Source organism: Silurus meridionalis, chromosome 16 (assembly GCF_014805685.1).
Source record: "Silurus meridionalis isolate SWU-2019-XX chromosome 16, ASM1480568v1, whole genome shotgun sequence".
NCBI classification, from domain to species: Eukaryota; Metazoa; Chordata; class Actinopteri; order Siluriformes; family Siluridae; genus Silurus; species Silurus meridionalis.
Window position 1 is genome coordinate 4,200,141 of NC_060899.1, and position 19,079 is coordinate 4,219,219.

Sequence of the window (19,079 nt, forward strand, 5' to 3'; positions counted from 1 at the left end):
ACTATAACTTCAAAGAAATTTCAATTATGTATTAGTAAAGTTTCCGGTCTAAAAGGCTACTCAAGTAAAAAAAAAATAATAATTTTCGGCTTCTCCCATTAGGGGGCGCCACAGCGGATCATCCGTCTCCATACCCCTCTGTCCTCAACATCTGCCTCTTTCAACCCAACTACCTGCATGTCTTCCCTCACCACATCCATAACCTCCTCCTTGACCTTCCTCTTTTCCTCCTTCCTGGTCATCCTCAGCATTCTCCTACTGATATACCCCATGTCCCTCCTCTGCACATGACCACCTCCCTCACCTCGTCCTACATGTGCTGTCCCGCTAATAAACTAATTTCTAATCCTGTCCATTGTCGTCACTCCCACCAAAAACCTCAACATCTTCAGCTCTGCTACCTCCAGCTCCGCCTCCTGTCTTTTACTCAATGCCACTGTCTCTAATCCATACATCTCAGGTCTCACCACAGTCCTATAAACTTTCCCTTTCACTCTCACAGATACTCTTCTATCACAAATCACTCCTGCTGTCACTCTTCCCCACACACTGCACCCTGCCTGCACTCTTTTCTTTACTTCTCTAACACACCCTCCATTACTTTGCTTATTTAAAATGTATCCAATAGTCCAATAACAACAAAAAAAAAACAACCTACAGTCCATTGCTTGAGTCTAATGTGCGTTATGCACTTTTGCAAATGAAGATTCAGAACTAAGACAGTAAGCACGTGCATTGAACAACTTTGGATTTAACTGCATTTCACGTTCAGCTGAGTCTGCATTATTGGTGTCGGTCTTGTCCATCTCCATCTTTCATACTTGTGAATTTAGTGTGTTTGTTCTCCGCCCATCAATCAATCAGTGCACTAGATTCCGGGGTGTGCCCCCTACCCCCCACTTAATTAAACATAACGAAGTAAAAGTAAAAATACAGATTTTGAAAACTACTTTAAAAGTAGAAGTACACAAAATATATTGCAGAAACGTTACTAATACGTCGCAATATCATGATTAACAGAGAACTTCAACAGTAACCAGAACTTTTATTCTTCACTGGTAATACTTTAGTGGCTCAGTGGTTCATTTTAAATAGACGTGCATAGGTGTGTTTTCTTATCATTGTTCTACGTCTGTGTGGAAGATCAGGCTTCAGGAGTCAAGTGTGCCCCCTAGTTGAGTATGGCCAGCCTTACATACCTCATTTATCAGTTACTATTCGAAACTCCCCTCCAATCATGTCCTCTGCCTGGTCCGGCTATTTCTGGTGTGGTGGCCACTGGGCTCAGATAAAGGAAAAATCTGAAAGGTTGTTGCATTGGCAGGCTGAGGAGGGAAACCAGTATTTGTCCCTCTGAGTTTGAACTATGTTCCTGAAGACTTGATCATAGACTGCCATCTCAGTAGGTAAGCGAGTGTGTGTTTGGAGATTTATCTTTCCTTTTTTGTCTTTATTTTATTCATACCTGCTCATTTTGTGTTCTGTCTTTGTGTGCGACTTTGAAATAAAGAGAACAGAGGGTTATGATTGTATTCAGAGAATGTATTTATGTAGAGTTGAAGGTCAAAGTGTCATCACTAGACCCATGCCAGTTAGGCTCCTACTGTATATGTATCTGAGGTTCAAAGGTTAGACGCTTTGTCACAAACACCTGTGTACTTTTCATCGCTTACAGTTGCCTTTATTGCAGCTTGTTGCCTGTTCCTGCTGACAGTTCACTTTGATGTTTACTGAGTATGCTGTCTGTAAAGTGGCCTGCTTCTCCTGCCTGTGACCCAGCCACTGTGGAGGTCAAGATAGATGACCTGCACCGTAAACTAGACCAGCTTTTAGCACGCAGTTCCGGGGGAAGCTGCCCAATGTGTGGGGCCTGTAACCAACACAGCCGGGAGCAAGAGGCCACAGCCAGCCAGCTCTCAGCTCAGGCCAAGCTCCTCGAGAACCTGGAGAGGAAAGTCATTGACCTGAGGACATCACTGGAGGAATTAACACAAGGTAAGGTCATTGATATAATGTGACACTCTTTCTGCAATTGCTGTCTTTACGAGCATAGTGAGATTTCTATTTTACTGAAGCATAAATGCTATTTGCTTATGTCCCTTGAACATTAAAGCACTAGAAGAAAAGTCATGTGACAAAATTCCTGTACCTTTATCGGCTCTGCAAAGAAGGAAATCTTTGCCTGTACGGACATCAGTGGTAAGTAGTTTTGGATTTATTATTATAATTTTTTTAATTCTTAGTTCCCTGCATACTTGCTTCACAGTGTTAATGTGTAATAAATGCCATTGTTTTTAGTATCTATATTATAATCTTTTAAATGGTGCTAGGTTTATTAGTTTTATGTGGCTGCTGAAGTGTCCATTCCTCCACAGGATGAAGTCTATGTACAGCTGGATAAACTCAGAGATCAAAACATAATCCAGCATACTTTTAATGCACCCTGTGGGAAAGGTCAGGAAGGTACCAAACTTGTTTTCTATAACACTTTGTCTGTTAGATACCATTCACTTGGAAAGTTGGCATAGATCCATTTCTGTTCTGATGTGATACTATAAGAGTGATTCACTGGTATGTTTAACTATAGCCACCATGTCCCAGGACACACCTGTCAGGAGTATAAAAAGCAAATGAAATCACCGATAGCTAGCATACAGTGAGTTAGCATGATTGAATGTAAAAGGAAACTCCACTTGGCATGAATGTTGGATGCCCAATGCTTTTTTTATTCTCTGTTCAGACATTCTGATGGAAGACATAGAAGCTGAGGGGCTAAGAGGTAGCGGATCTCCACTCAGAAAGGATTGTCCAGAAAACAAAGCTCAGCATGATCCTCACTTACACAAAGAGGTATGCTGGGCAACACCACAGCCTGGGACTAAAACACAAAATGCAGCCAAGATCAGTGAAGCAAAATCACCATTGAGCCAAAATAGTTCCAATACAACACTGTCCTGCTGTACAGCTACAACAACCTCAAAAGAGATGACTACATTAAAACCAAACATGTGCACACCCAAAATGGAGACAAATACACCTTCACCAAAGGTGATCGCTCCACCACAAAAGGCTGTACCAACAATTCCAGCTACTAAAAGTACAACTGCTACAACACAAATACTACCGCCAAAGAGCACACATGTCCCTGTTCCCTTTAAGGCAACTGTGTCTTCACCTACCACAACAACCACAACAACTTCAGTAGCACGCTCTACAGCACTAGCAACAAATCAGAAGATCCCTGCTATATGGACCGCCCCAGGCAAAACAGCTCCAAATCTGATTACGGCCATGTCTAGTAATCAAACAAGACTTAATTTCACAGAAAATACTGCACCACCATCTACCATCCAAAGTCTTCTGAAGGCAAGTTTAGGAGTTTCTGATGTAATGTCGCAAGGGATGTCTTCGTTAAAATCCCTGCAGTCACCTGCGTTGGAAACGGTCGGTTCAAAAGTATCCCAGCCAAATGGTATTATCACAAAATCCTTATCCACAAAAGATGAATTGCTACCACCCAAGACAACCAGACCTCCTCTCACAGGTTTGGCCACCTCTATGCCCAAATCTGTTCCAGAATCCACAGCTACAGAGAACATGGAACCAGGCAATAAACTTCCATTGAAGTTTAACACGTTGAACATTGGTGCTCCTGTAACAGCAACAGCACAAAACATTGGCAAGCCTTCATCAGCTGCCCAAGCTACAAAAACTATAGCAACTAAATTGTCTACATTATCACCACCCACACCATCAGCAGCAACCTCCTTTCTCAAACACATCTACAGCTGTCCTGATTCCTTGCAAAGGTAAAGTGAGCAAGTAAGAATGAAACAGGCTTTCACCATGTACTAAAGTTTGCATTCAACTGGCCAAAGCTATGCCTTTTACTGTTACCTAGCCTTCAGGCCCCTGGAGGGAAGGCTGAGTCTGCTACCAGGGGAACAGCACCATTTGAGAAGCCGGGCAATGTATCAACAGGATCCACATGCAGCAGGCCGCTAAAGACTGGAGGAATAGAGATCAAAATAAGTTCAGCGCCTGAAAGATATACAAATCAGACCAAAATCCCACCCAAAACCTGCTTCAAAGTTATAGGTAAGAAAAAAAAATGTGTGTAACAAAAAATCTGAAACTAAGCCAATGAATAGTCATTAAGCCAAGACATAAGTGGTGTCCAACATCTGTTTCTTTGGTTTTGCTACTAGCATTATCTATTTAAATGGTCATGGGACCCCCCTTGAATCTGGAATCCCTTTCTTCTGCCCTGCACTTCTGATTCTGGTAGAAGGCATGGTAGACTTCAGTAAACTTCAGGCTTTTAACACATGGTCCTTTCACAAACAGACCTTTGAAAGAAAAAAGATTAAATAAAACCAGACGTTAATTTCCTGTTCTGTCTCCAGGAAGTTACAGCTCTACCTCTGCCATGTTAATCTGCGACTCTTAGGTCACGCCTCGGTCTCCGTAGTTCTGCGATACGTCATATTCACGTAGCAGCAGCGGTGCTGAGAGAACGTGCTCGAAAAACAGTTTAGCGAGGAGAAATCGATCTACATATCAAATATTGATCACACTTTAAATCGATGCATCACATTGTTAACTTTTATACCAATGCAATGAGTGATTTGGTGAATTTTACCATCACTAAGAATTCATGGATTCATGGACCCAGAGCTCAGCTTACTCTCTGAGTTTTCCATGTTCTCCCCATAAGTTACTTCTAGGTTCTCTGTATTCCTCATGTTGACCAAACCATTTAGGTACCATTTTACAAACCAGGTAGCAGTGTCAAAAGCTAAATTGCTCGTATGTGTGAATTAGTGTGTGAGACCAAGTATGATTATGGTGCCCATAACTGGCATGCAAACTGGGTTGGATTTTCTTGGCTTGTGTCTAGTGTTCCTGGGATATTTTCCATCTCTTTTGCATTCTTGACCTGGAAAAATTAGTGACTAAAGATAAAGTAGCTATATGGTTAAGGCTCTGGGTTACTGATCTGAAGGTCGCAGGCTTTATCCCCTGCACCACCACCTAGCTGACACTGTTGTCACTGTAACTATTTACTGTATGGTCTAGGGGCGCTGTATCATGGTTTGTTATGGTGTTATGAGCTTTGTGGAATTTTAAAGATCGCTAAATTGGAAAATTGACTCGAATTTGTTGCGCTTCATGGAGCTTTTACCGAATAAACGGAATTATTTGTGTGTTTGTAGATTTGTGCCCTCATTAATATCCAGTGGTGGATGAAAATATGACTCCAGTAAAAGTAAAACTGTTTGACTTCAAATGTATTTAAGTGTCATTATCATTTTTGTCACAAGACTCTTTACTTATTCAACTCAGTTTATGTGAAAAGACTCTAATGTTACTCTTAACACACTGATCTATTAATAGAATGATATTAATGAGTCAAACACCGATTGATTTCTATTACAATTATCATGAGCCCAAAACCTTTTTCTTTTCGTGGGTGTTGTGGCGAGTTCGAGTCAGGAGGTTCTACCATCATTTATTCCTCTCTAAATGTTCTGCTTGCTGTTGAATTGACGCTGAACTGTAAGTTGGTGATAAGTAGATACACACCAACCGGCAGTCAAAACAAGTTCTAAACAGAGCCCGTGCTGTACTCTGATTGGTGGCTTGCTGCGTGTTTGACCAGTTAAATCTTTATCCACTAATAAATTAAAAGGAACGACAGATTTTAGAAAATGTAGTTGAGTAAAAAGTAAGATATTTGACTTTTAAATGTAGGGAAGTTACAGTCTCCACTAAATGGAGACACTTCGGTAAAATACATATGCGCAAAAAACTACTTAAGTACTGTAATTAATCACAATTAATTTGTTACTGTCCACCACTGATAATATCTGTAGACAAACAATTTTTTCGTTAGTTTTAGACATTTTTTAAGTTCATGGACTGAATGCAGGATAACAAGATGCTTATATAATTGTTAACATGCACACATTAAAATACATAAATCAAGTTTCTGAATTTGACCTTATGAGATGTGGGGTATCCAGAACAGTCTAATCCCTGCTCCATCGCAGCCCTATAAACATTACCTGCAGCTGTTCAGACCCTGGTACAAAAGTGGGACAAATGGACATGGATCGGGTGTCAGCATTCCCAGCATGCCTACTTTATTGTGTTGCGTCATACAAAATATTTCTACAGCACTCAGACACTTAGTTATATTTGTTAATATCTAATGTCACATTAAGTTAGTTAAGACAAACTGCTGACTCGTTATCTAACCTAATTATTCCTAATCATCTCAGACTTGTGACTTTGCTCAAACCTCAAACTAATGTTTCTCCTGTTTTACATAGATGATGTTCCACCACACCCTGCCCCTTTCCCACATCGGTGTGTCTCTCTAAAGGCGAGTGCACCATCTGACTTCAGCATTCACACTCGAGAAGTTTTGGGAGGGTGAGCTCAAAATCAGACTCATTACAAAATCCTTATAGCAGCTATAGAACACTAATATACTATATCATCAGTAAAATGGGTCAACATGAATTGAGAATTTCTCCATGGATTATTGTGTGATTACTCTGTATTATTTTAACACTTTTAAATTGTTTATAGTAAGACAGTGGTAGCTTAGTGGTTAAGGCAATGGATTTTGAATTTGAAGGTCGTGAGTTCAAATCCCAGGGCCCTAAACAAGGCCCTTAAGACCATAGCTGCCCAGTTGTATGAATAAGATAAATGTGTCGACCTGGAAAAGCGTGTCTGCCAAATGCTTTAAATTTAAGACATGTTTAACATCATTATGATTGAATTTATTTGACTTGAATCCCAAAAATACATCATTTACTTATATAAATTCTAATTTTAGTGGTCGTTTTGGCAAAGTGCACAAATGCACAGAGAACAAAACCGGCCTGAGACTGGCAGCAAAGATTATTAGTTCAAGAAGTGCCAAAGAGAAGGTGAGTGCTTCATCTTCCTACGTCACCATCTTCCTTTTAGTTGTGAAAAAAACAATGAAACAATGAAATGAATGAAAGTTTGACATTTTAATGGCAGGAAATGGTGCTGAATGAGATTGAAGTAATGAACCAGCTGAATCACGCCAACATCCTTCAGCTGTTTGATGCATTCGACACTAAAAATCAAGTGGTTCTGGTATTAGAGTTGTAAGTATCAAGCCGGTTTGTTGCCTATTTTTAATAGACTGAATGAGAGTAATTAACAGATACCTAATAAAAAAAAAATCAGAAATCCTCCTCATCAATATCACCTTCTCCCATTAGAAACAAACCTCAATGCTCCACACCTTTTTGTACCCTTGTGCTTTTATGCAGCATTTTTTTTTTTGCATTATGGCAGCCAACTCTGTGTTGATAGCTTGAATTCATTGTTGGTTGTCATGGTATTTATCAGAGCTAGCAACAGAATGCATGTAAATCCACTCATCTGACGCTCTGCCTCACTGCTTGCCCTGTTTTTGTGAGATCACGAGCTAAAATCCCAGCGATTTAACAGCCATCCCTGGACGACAGCCAAGAGAACACAATTGGTGATGCTTTCACGGATGTCATACTTTGTCAATGCCCATCAATCACAGAAACATTAGCCGATCCACGGCACCTGTGAGCACGTTTGTTATGAAGCCCTGTTTCAGCATGAGCAGCAGTTTAAAAAAGATGGGGTCTGCTGGAATCTCATGTTGGGTTGATAATATCATTTGATCAGCACTGATCAAATCAAATGAACAGTTGCTAAGTTCTATGTGGTGTCAGGATGAACCAGAATTAGGATTGCATTGCACCTGTAATTCTACTGCTATATTGCTATGCCTCTTCAAATCTTGATGCTGTGTGGAATTTGACATTCCTTATCATGTCAGTATGGGTTTCCTCAGTGTTCTCTGGTTTCCTTCCACCTCCAAATACCGATAGCAAGGTTGGATAATACTTGCCGATAACCAATTAATCATCCGATAGTTTATAAAAATGGATGCTGGATACAAAACAAACACTCCATGTATAATAGTACTGTAATTTATTGGAAAAATAAAAAATAACATTACTGAATTATGAAAATGTGGTAGAGGAAATAAATATAATGATATTTACTAATGGACATAATTATGTAATTGATAAATTATCAATAATAAATGTAATATATAACGTCATGCAGCGTGCAGTCTCACATGTAAAAACCAAACAGCACGTGGTGTCAGTGACTCGCCCCTAGATGCCGCTCTCGTAATGACAGTGCACTGGTACCCGGAAAAACTATCGGTATGGATTAATCACAAAACCGATGAATCAATTGATTCCTACTTTAAAAATTCCCAGTGTGTGTATGTGTGTGTACATAGTGCCCTAAGATGAACCATGTGATAAACACCAGGAATAGACTCACTATCCAATATTACCTTGACCAGGATAAAGTGAAGAAAAAGAATGAATGAAATAATGAATGAATTTGTTAATTTGCAAATTAATAGGAACTGCTGATCATGTTAAGAAATGGTAAAAATATCATGGCCTTTTATTGAACAACACAACGCATCAGAGCTTTAGAGGTTCAGCTCAGTGGTCATACGGACCTTCTGAATGATCCACAGTGTGGGGGGAGGGGAGCTGTTCGAGAGGATTGTAGATGAGAGCTGTCCTCTGACTGAAGTGGACGCCATGGTGTTTGTGAAGCAGATCTGCGAGGGGGTCCATTACATGCACCAGATGTACGTCCTGCACCTCGACCTAAAGGTATGACCCATCATCACTCGTTGAACAGAAGTAACACAAGTATTTCATCCTGGTTGTCTTATGAACTGCTTCACTTTCAGCCAGAGAACATTCTTTGTGTGAATCGGTCAAGTCATCAGATCAAGATCATCGATTTCGGTCTTGCCAGAAGGTAGAGTGTTATCACATGCTTGTAAATATCTGCCAGAGTGTTCGAAATCTGATATTGTTTCAATCTGAATACAATCTGAATCTGCAAGCAGAAAGCATGTGAAAATTCTAAAAGATTTTTATCCTTAGCATTCTTCTATACCCCATGTACCTCCTCTGCACTTGACCAAACCATCTCAATCATGCCTCATTCACCATGTCTCCAAAACGTCCTACCTGCACTGTCCCTCTAATAAACTCATTAATAATCATGTATATCCTCGTGCCTTTTTAATGAAAATCTTAGCATCTTCATCTCGTCTTCGTCTTTTTATTAACACCACTGTCACTAAAAGTTTTTTTTACTATTACTATTTACTATTTAATTTTAATAATTAATATTTTGAGTGCAGGCAGATGTAGAGGACAGAGTAGTATGGAGACTGTAATCCGCTGTAGCGACCCCTAATGGGAGCAGCCGAAAGAAGAAGAATATTTTGAGTGCAGAATATTTGCAAAACTTCTACCATTTATTGCAAATGTTAATATTCAGGTTCAACTTTTACAGTATGAACTGTATTGAAGCTACTATTAAAAAAACAACAACAACAAAACAGATCAGGTTCTTAATGGAACTGAAAAGAGGACGATCTTTAATTCGTTTAAGAATTATTTACTGAAAGACTCTTCTAGGAACCAAAAACGGTTCCAGAAAGAACCTTTTTTTAGTCGTACAAGAGTGTACAAGAGAAAATGTATTGGATATCATTAAAATTTGAATAAATATATTTTGCTAGTTTCCTAGTCATATATTGTGAATAATAATTTTTTTTCTTTAGCTAGGCTTGGTTTTGATCTTATGTTGAAAAAGAAAAGATGAAAGATTAACGCACTGATTAAACCAATAAACTGTTATAACTGTAGCTTTGGTTAGATTATATTTGGTCATTATTACCACCTGTTCTTTTCTCCTGCAGGTACAAACCACGAGAGAAGCTCCGAGTTTCATTCGGGACACCCGAGTTTCTGGCACCAGAGGTGGTCAACTTTGACTTTGTTTCGTTTCCTACAGATATGTGGACTCTAGGAGTTGTCACATACATGCTGTAGGTCACATATATCAATTTCCATAATTTTATGTACTTTTGTACATATGTGAAAAGTAATGTGTGTAAAATTTAAACTGGTTGTGTAAGATTATAATAGAAAGCCCAGTAGATATAGGAATTCTCATTATCCATGATACATGGTGGTGCAACTGAAGATGCCTGAGCTTGACATTTTTTAAAAACTGTGAATGACAATAGGGTGTTTGTTCATACTTTGTGAAGTTATTAAGTCACTGAGAAATTGTGGAGAATCCTGGATAAATTGTGCCAAACTGTTTTTCTCTCATGGACAGATTAAGTGGTCTTTCTCCCTTTCTGGGTGATGATGACAGCGAAACCCTGAACAATGTATTAACAGTCAACTGGTACTGTCTTCTTTTATCCTTAATTCTTTCATAGTACATTTTCAGCTTATTCTCTCTATACAGCCTCGATAGAATATGTGCGTTTACATGTACAGTACATATATGTTAATAAGATTAACAAATTGAAAAATATCGTTCATGAAGTTAAACAGACAAACATTTATAAACATAAATAGATATATTTTTAGAACATGTACCTACCAAAAATTTGGAAACACCTAATAATGGTTTTCTCTGGTCCTTTTGTTCATATGCAACAAACTAGGTAATGCTATGATCACCTACTTTGACCAAACTAATATATAAAATGTTCACATGTTCCACTTTATTTTCACAAAAAAAACCCATTCAGCTGAACAACTTTTCCATGCGTCTAATACAACTTGACAATAGTGTTTTTCACTAGTTGGACATTTCTGTCTGACCTTGTGGTCCAGTTCATCCCAGAATAGTTCAATAAGAATTTCGGTGTGATGATTGGGCTGGTCATTCCATGATATATAACTCCAGGCGAGTGCATATGCTTCAGGTCTTGTTCTAAGGTGAAAATGAAGTATGGAATGGTTGCCATGTTGGTTCAATTACCTTTCACTTGAAATAAGTCTCCCATCGTTCCTGCTCCCAAACAACCCCAAACCATTAAGCTTCCACCTCCATATTTGACTTTGCAAACGAGACAGTCTGATAAAATCTTTTCTCCTGGTCTCTGTCTTACATGAGTTCAGCTGTTAGAGCCAATAATGTCAATAAAATGGACTCATCTGTGCACAGAAGTTTCTTCCAATCATTCACTGTCCAATTGTTGTGTGTTTTTGCCTTTTACTTTGTTTCATATAAACAAGAGGAGCATGCATGTGTCTCGAAAGCCACTAGGTCTTTCCAAACCTTTGACAGGTTCTGAATATACAATATAGCTGAATAACATGCAGTTGTAATTTATGCTTTACAAGAGATCATTTATTCTTCCAGACATGAGACTACAGTTTTAGTGAAACTTTCTCTCGACACCTTTAATGATTAAATGTAAGAGTTTTAACTGATTTTATACGTGAATTTATTACGCAAAATTTACTGAGTGTTATTTCCCTGCACAGGTATTTTGACGAGGAGACCTTTGAGCATGTCTCAGCTGAGGCCAAAGACTTCATCTCCAATCTGCTCATCAAAGAAAGGGGGTGATTTTTAGCTTCAGAAGCTCTGATGCATTCATTAGAATTTGCTAATGGGAAGTTGGTGCTTGGAATGACATTATATGGACAAAAGTATTGTGACACCTGTCTTTTACAGCCATATGTGGTTCTTTCCCAAACGGTAACTCCAAAGTTGGAGGTACACAATTGTACAGGATGTCTTTGGATGCGGTAGCATTAAATTCTCCCTTCACTTGAACCAGGAGACCCAAATCTGTTCTAGCAATGCCTCTGTTCACAAAGCCAGCTTCATGAAGATATTATTAACAAGGGTTGGAGAGGAAGATCTTGAGTGTAATGATATAGAATTTAGACCTCAACCCTATTAAACACCTTTGGGATTAATTGGAACGCTGACTGCACCCCAGACCTCCTCACCTCACAAACATCAGTATCCTGACTTTACTAACACCCTTGTGGCTGAATGGGCACAAATCTCCACAAGCACACTTTCAAATCTAGTAGAACATCTTCCCGGAGGAGTGGAACAGCAAATGGGAGTTAAATAGGAAATAGGACGTTCAACAAAAGCACATGTGCTTATTATAGACAGGTGTCCACCAACCTTTGCCCATATTGTGTTTGTAATTTCAACCTCCACCTTTCAAGCTACAAAGTGGGGGAAGAAAAACCTCACTGATGTCTTTATACAAACTTGTGTATTATTTGCTCTTTCTGGGCACTAAAAGCTTATGAACTAGCATCAAGCTAGCCAGTTAACATTATGGATAGGAGTAATTAATGTTAACTTTCATGTTATAGTATCTCAAAACAGAGAATTGATCAAGATTTAACAAACTACTAATAAAGTAACTTGACTTAGCTGAAGGTAATGCAACAATATAATTGGTTTAAAAAGAGTTCAAGGAGTGCTAAAGATATAAGCTAATAATCATGTACAGTGGTCTTTTCTTGGAATGTCTAGATAGCTAGATGTCTAGATGTGCAGATAGATGTCTAGATAGATGTCTAGACGTCTAGATAGACGTCTAGATGTCCAGATAGATGTCTAGATGTCCAGATAGATGTCCAGATAGATGTCTAGATGTCTAGATAGATGTCTAGATAGATGTCCAGATGTCTAGAAGTCCAGATAGATGTCTAGATAGATGTCTAGATATCTAGATAGATGTCCAGATGTCTAGATGTCCAGATAGATGTCCAGATAGATGTCCAGATATCTAGATAGATGTCCAGATGTCTAAATGTCCAGATAGATATTTAGATGTCCAGATAGATGTCTAGATAGACGTCAAGATGTCTAGCTGTCTAGATAGATGTCCAGATGTCTAGATGTCCAGATAGATGTTTAGATGTTCAGATAGATGTCTAGATGTCCTGATAGATGTCCAGATAGATGTCTAGATAGACGTCTAGATGTCTAGATGTCCAGATAGATGTCTAGATGTCCAGATAGATGTCTAGATGTCCAGATAGATGTCTAGATGTCCAGATAGATGTCTAGATGTCTAGATAGATGTCCAGATGTCTAGATGTCCAGATAGATGTTTAGATGTCCAGATAGATGTCTAGATAGATGTCTAGATGTCCAGATAGATGTCTAGATAGATGTCTAGATAGATAGATGTCTAGATAGATAGATGTCTAGATGTCTAGATGTCTAGATGTCTAGATGTCTAGATAGATAGATAGATAGATAGATAGATAGATAGATAGATAGATAGATAGATAGATAGATAGATATTACATTTTAGAATTTGCCAGTTGACCCCTCTGACTTGACTCATTTTTACATGATGTGGAAAAATCGGCTCGGATTATTACATCTTTTACACCAGTCACCACACCAGTTTATATAACCATGAGCCCGACAGATCTAATTAATCTCACTCTTTCACTTCCTGCTTTTACAGTGGACGTCTTAGTGCTGCTCAGTGTCTTAAGCACCCCTGGCTGAATAATATATCAGAGAAAGCAAAGGGGAGTAATATCATCCTAAAGTCTCAGGTTCTCCTGAGGAAATACATGGCCAGGCGGCTTTGGAAGGTAAAACAAAAAAAAGTATTTATTCATACACATGAAATAATATTCAATACTAAAGTCTTTTTCTTCTTTTTTTTGCTCTCTATAGAAAAACTATATTGCTATAGCAGCAGCCAATAGGTTTAAGAAGATTGGCAGTTCAGGATCTCTTACGTCACTGGGATTTTGAAATGTTACTCATCACTGACTTGTACTGACAAGTGTCATGTTATTTGATCATGTCTGTGTTACTATTTAAAGATTTTTTCCCGTTAATATATTAGCAGAAGAAAAGCTGAAATTATTGAAATAGATTTTTGTTTCTGCCTCAAGACCAATACCCCAAAGAAAAGGCTTCAAAGACACCAAATCAGGATGCAAATCAGGTTTTAGGTCCGGTGCCAACTAAAGAAGTAAACCTCAAACACACACAAAAAAGAAAAATGTTTGTGTAGCTTTTTTGTTTCCTTTTAGCTGCAATAAAAATAAAAAATACAACATCAGAACCTCTTGCTGCCTTGAAATGAATATGAAATGATACTTCATGAAGTGAACAACAGATTAGTTTAAATGCTGCTAATCTGCTTGTCTTGCTTAAGATTAAACTTAAACCAGGTCTTATAACATGTCTGGTTTTTTTGCACATCAAAAAGGTAATACTGTTCAATCAGAATTACATTTCTTCATATACTTCAGTTAAATTTTATTTATACAACCTATTGAAAAAATGGCACAGTAGACTACACAGTTGTAAAGTGGTCCAAATCTACAGCATCCACTTGAGATTTTTATTTCCTCTATCAGAAATTTAAATCACTTCAACACGCCATTGTTTGTTTGTTGCCCCCTAACGACAAAGTCATTTAACGTATATTAGAACGTATATACTGGAAGGTGGAAGGAAACCCGAGAAACCTCAGGAACCCTGAGCAAAAAGTATTTGGTTTCACGGCACTCGTAATATCCATTCATTCTAGTTATATAAGTATAATTATTAGATTTTTTAATATTTTTGCTTACACAGCAAATCAAAAGTATTGCTATTGCACATACTTATTTTTGTTATTTTGAATATAAGCAAATATGTGCTGTGCAATATGGTTCACACCGTTGGTGCTACAGTAAAGAATCTAATTGAAGAGAGGTGTTTTATGAGCAATCAGATGAAGAAATTATACCATTTCTAGAGAATAAATGAGGAATCAAGGACAGGTGTCACAACTCGGACATCGTTTGTGACTTGCGGTGATGATGCGATGGCTGATATAATGCCTTCTACCTTTTACCCTTTTGCATCATCACGTTTCTATCATGTTTGACACGTATCTTCATTCAATGAAGTGATTCATGTGAGATGAGATTCAGCATATTTGAAGCACCAGTATGTGAGCAAGTCTCTTGCTCTTAAGGGCTGTTTGATTGATTTGTCAGGAGTAATAAATGTGTCAGAAGAATAGATGGTCAGATTTTGAGGTGGCTTTCATTTAAAAGGCCATGAACAGTCTAGTGAAGGATGGGTTCTATAATTTCATTAAATTGGAAAGAACGTAGGTATTCGAAAATGGTGGTGGATGAGGTAATAGTTGGCAATAGAAAAGATGGGGGGGACTGTGTTTCTGTGTGCTTCCATGAAACTGATTGACTTCGTTTCAGCTGAATAAAGTCCTTCTTCTCGGTCACCTCAACCCTGGATCCTTAACTTTGTTTGTTTCTTTTGCTTGGCATTTTGAGTTTGTTATTGAATTTGCTATTGTTATTTTGATATGAACTGGCAATGACAGTGACCATTCATTTTCATTGACTTTCAGCAAGATGACCTTTGGTAACCAAATGGTTGTCTTAGTTGACTGTTTTTCTGGGCATGTCCCGAAATATAACAAAGTTGATAAAAATGTAACTTTATGCAAATATGGAGCAAACTAGTGCAGTGACTACCAATAGGCATGAAGTCTATATGAGTGCACTTGATCCATCTCCTGATCCATCTCCTGATTTGCTGTCAACACCTTTTAGCAGCTTTATAGTACCGTAACTGGCAACTCCGGACAAACAATACCAATTTCTTTTCGATCAGATTCCAAGTATTTCCAAGTCCAGTATCATCAATATCGATACTGATAGCAATACTTCTTCATTTGTGATTTGATCTTAAATAGTTTTTACAAGCCATGATTATTAATATAAAATAATCTGCAATGGACAATCTGCAATGTTTTTTAAACTGTCCTGCTTTTGAAAATATTCTCTGAAAAAGTACCGCGGATAAATGAAAAACCGCGATAAACGAAGGCCACCCCAAAAATGCTTTTTTTCAATTGTTTAAGCCGTAAATCATCCTCCCACACACTTTAAACACACACAGAAAACATTTGCAAGAATACAGGAATTATATTTTTATTAAAAAATGTCATTATTTCAACATAAAACTCCATTAAAACAATTTCCTTTAAGTTTTTTTTGGTCTAAAATCCGCAAAAGACTGGGAAAACCTGTGAAACAAATACGTTTTGTGGCAAACGCAATTCCGTGATAAACCGGGGGCGCCAGATTCCACCCCACCCTCCGCTGTCAATAAAAAGTACTAATAAATTTGATATGAGATACTTTTTAATTTTACTTGTGTTGAATATTTTATTACTTTTCCATCTCTAGTCTAGTTGACAGTAAACAGGCAAACAGAAACACTTGGAAATTCAGCACCTATTAGCTAGTCCAAAACAAACGCTACAAGCGCCCCCTACTGTCCGGCATGTGCAACTGCATGTCAGGGTCCTCATATGTTGCACACCCAAAAGCACCACTTGCACACGTTTTCATACAAAATAAAAATCCTACTTTTGCCATGATCTTTCTATGAAATCTTTCTGTGTATTTGTTCCTTCCCTCCTTAAATGCATGCTGATAAGCAACCAGTAATTCATGACATGAGCAGTATTTCTGTAGGATGAGGGTGGAGTGAGTGACCATTCCCCTTTAAAAGCAGGGCAAAGAAGCAAACCCTCATTTCTATTAACTCTTTGCTGCTTCTCAGTCCGTTTCTAAAGCTCAAGGTAAGTATTTGCAGTCTTGTCTGTAAGGATTGTGATTATTATCTATTATATTAGGTATACACATTAATTGTTATAGTTCAGGTGTTTTTCTGTGTGTGCTTTTTTTGTGTGTTAGATATTGTTTTTCCATGCAGAATTAAATGTTATTTTGGTGTTGTGTTTTTTTGTTTGTTTAGTTTTTTATTACATTGAGTTCTGGAAAGACTGCTGTTTGCTGAATTGCGGTATTTTGCTTATGAATAGGAACCTTGTGTTGTTTGTGCTGCACCCAGCAGTCAGTAGGATACTTTTTTTTTTCTAATAATAAAAATAAAACAAAAATAGCTCCACTATGTATAACATAAACTGGCATGAATTTGAAACTGGAGCTCAGATGATTTTTGTGCTCCAGTATTCTTGATTCCTGACCAAACCACGAGGGCTGGTGTGTAATGGAGGAGCTACTCCCTTTTTAACCCTTTATATAATTAATAACATTAAAATGCATGAGATAACGCCTATAAAACATGTAAAGTCAGTGCAGGGAGAGGCTGGTGGACTTGTATCTGTCCTTAGAACTATAAAAGCATTGAAAGCAATGTAAACAATGATCCATGTGTGTGAATTGAATGCCTGAGTTGAATACACATGCTCCCTGAAAATCTCGTTTTTCATCAATTGCACTCAAATGTATCGGAAGTAAACTTAAGGATTTGGGAATAAACCTATATAATGGCGGTCGTCGTCATTTATACAAACAATTTTGTTATTTATTCAACGTAAGATAAGTTGAACCGATTCATTTATTTGATTCAGTTGAACCGATTCAGTTGAACCGATTCCGTTGTACTTTATCAGTGTTGTACTTTATTTAGATGTTAGCCTGGAGAGGGTTGCCAATAGGTCATTACAAACACAATTGGAAAGTTTGCCTGTCCATTGTTTTAAAATGGACCAGAAGGGACCCATGCATTCCATAGCACTTCTTTTGATTATGGTTCCTCTCAAGGTTTCTTTCTCATTTAATCTCAAGATGTTTTTCTTCTGACGTTTGTTCCAACTGTAGTAGAAAGTATCTCGGCTAACAACACATATGGCATAATAACAGCATGATTGGGAGTAAGCTTTAGGTTTTACACTATAAAATAAATAAGCATGTCGGACACCATGTCCGATCGGTCACTGAGATTGTCCTAGTGTGGTTATACTAAAAGCTTGTTTAATAAAGTTAATCAAATTGGTGAGCTGAAACTTACTTTTATAATAACCGCTTAATTTATTATTTTAAATTAATATTAGAAATATCAAACATGGATTTAAAAAAAAGAAAAAAAAAAACGTTCATGCTTCAAAGGTCTTGTGTGTCCTGTGGAGTTATTAGCAAGTAATTAGCAAGTATTTTTAGCAAACATGGTAAGTCATGTTGGACATAAGGTCAAAGTTTTTAAATGAGACACAACTTATGAGTACATTCATGACCACACATTAGTTGACCAGCACTGTGTTTGAAACCACAAAAAATGTTATATTAATGCCTAATACACAGACTGACTTTACAGACTGATGTTACAGCCTTATTACAAAATGAATTAAATAAATATTTTCCTCAAAATTCTACAATCAATACCCTACAATGACAATGTGAAAAAGGTTTGGTCGAAGTCTTTGCAAATGTATTAAAAATAAAAAAATAACATGTACATAAATATTCACAGACTTTGCTTAATACTTCGTTGAAGCTGCTTTGGCACCAATTACAGCCTTTTTAAGTTGAAGTCTTTTTAAGTTTGATGCTACAAGCTTGACACATATTTTTGGGCAGTTTCTCCCATTCTTCTTTGTAGAACCTCTCAAGCTCTATCATGTTGGATGAAGAGCATCAGTGCACAGCCATTTTCAGATCTCTCCAGAGATGTTTAATCGGATTCAAATCTGGGCTCTGGCTGGGCCACTTAAGGATATCACAAAGTCGTCCCATAGCCATTTAGCCCACACATGTGGGACCTTATATAGAAAAGTGTGTGCCTTTCAAAATCATGTCCAATCAACTAAATTTAATACAGGTGGAGTTGTAGAAACATCTCAAGGATGTTCAGTGGAAACAGGATGCACCTGAGCACAATTTTAAATATCATGACAAAGGCTGTGAATACTTATGTACATGTGATTTATTTTTAATTTTTTTTAACAAACTTCTTTTACTTGTTATTATGGGTTTTTGTATGTGGAATTTTGAGGAAAATACTTATTTTTATCCTTTTTGGAATAAAGTTGTAACATAACAAAATGTGGAAAAAGTAAAGCGCTGTGAATACTCTCTGGATGCATACTTTTTCTTCTTTTGGCTGCTCCCATTAGTGGTCGCCACAGTGGATCATCTGTCTCCATACCCCCCTGTCTTCTACATCTGCTCCTTTCACCCAAACGACCTGCATGTCTTCCCTCATCACATCCATTAACCTCCTCCTTGGTCTTCCTCTTTTCCTCCATCCTGTTGGCTCCATCCTCAGCATTCTTCTACCGATATACACCAGGTCCCTCC

General features: G+C 37.8%; 1 protein-coding gene across 5 annotated transcripts; it reads left to right on the forward strand.

The window, feature by feature from the left end:
* The first annotated feature begins 1,307 nt into the window (after positions 1–1,307).
* On the forward strand, positions 1,308–14,672 carry mylk2 (myosin light chain kinase 2). 5 transcript variants are annotated; one of them, XM_046868983.1, is made up of 16 exons: positions 1,308–1,406; positions 1,676–1,995; positions 2,114–2,199; positions 2,376–2,463; positions 2,741–3,809; positions 3,902–4,098; positions 6,336–6,438; positions 6,851–6,944; positions 7,042–7,151; positions 8,591–8,732; positions 8,813–8,883; positions 9,839–9,967; positions 10,264–10,335; positions 11,430–11,510; positions 13,400–13,532; positions 13,618–14,672. In XM_046868983.1, exons 2-16 carry the CDS (start codon positions 1,737–1,739, stop codon positions 13,696–13,698), a joined length of 2,715 nt encoding a protein of 904 aa, XP_046724939.1. In that variant the 5' UTR covers positions 1,308–1,406; positions 1,676–1,736; the 3' UTR covers positions 13,699–14,672. The 5 variants fall into 5 exon arrangements, with proteins under 5 accessions (XP_046724939.1, XP_046724938.1, XP_046724940.1 ...); XM_046868982.1 differs by having other exon boundaries at positions 1,691–1,995; XM_046868984.1 differs by having other exon boundaries at positions 1,691–1,995; positions 2,376–2,454.
* The last annotated feature ends 4,407 nt before the right edge of the window (positions 14,673–19,079 follow it).

Bases quoted from the DNA above. Each gene is read 5' to 3' on its own strand.
- mylk2 (XM_046868983.1), top strand. From the start codon at position 1,737: ATGCTGTCTGTAAAGTGGCCTGCTTCTCCTGCCTGTGACCCAGCCACT. The intron at 1,996-2,113 runs GTAAGGTCATTG...TGAACATTAAAG, and splicing joins ACTGGAGGAATTAACACAAG to CACTAGAAGAAAAGTCATGT. The intron at 8,733-8,812 runs GTATGACCCATC...CTTCACTTTCAG, and splicing joins TCCTGCACCTCGACCTAAAG to CCAGAGAACATTCTTTGTGT.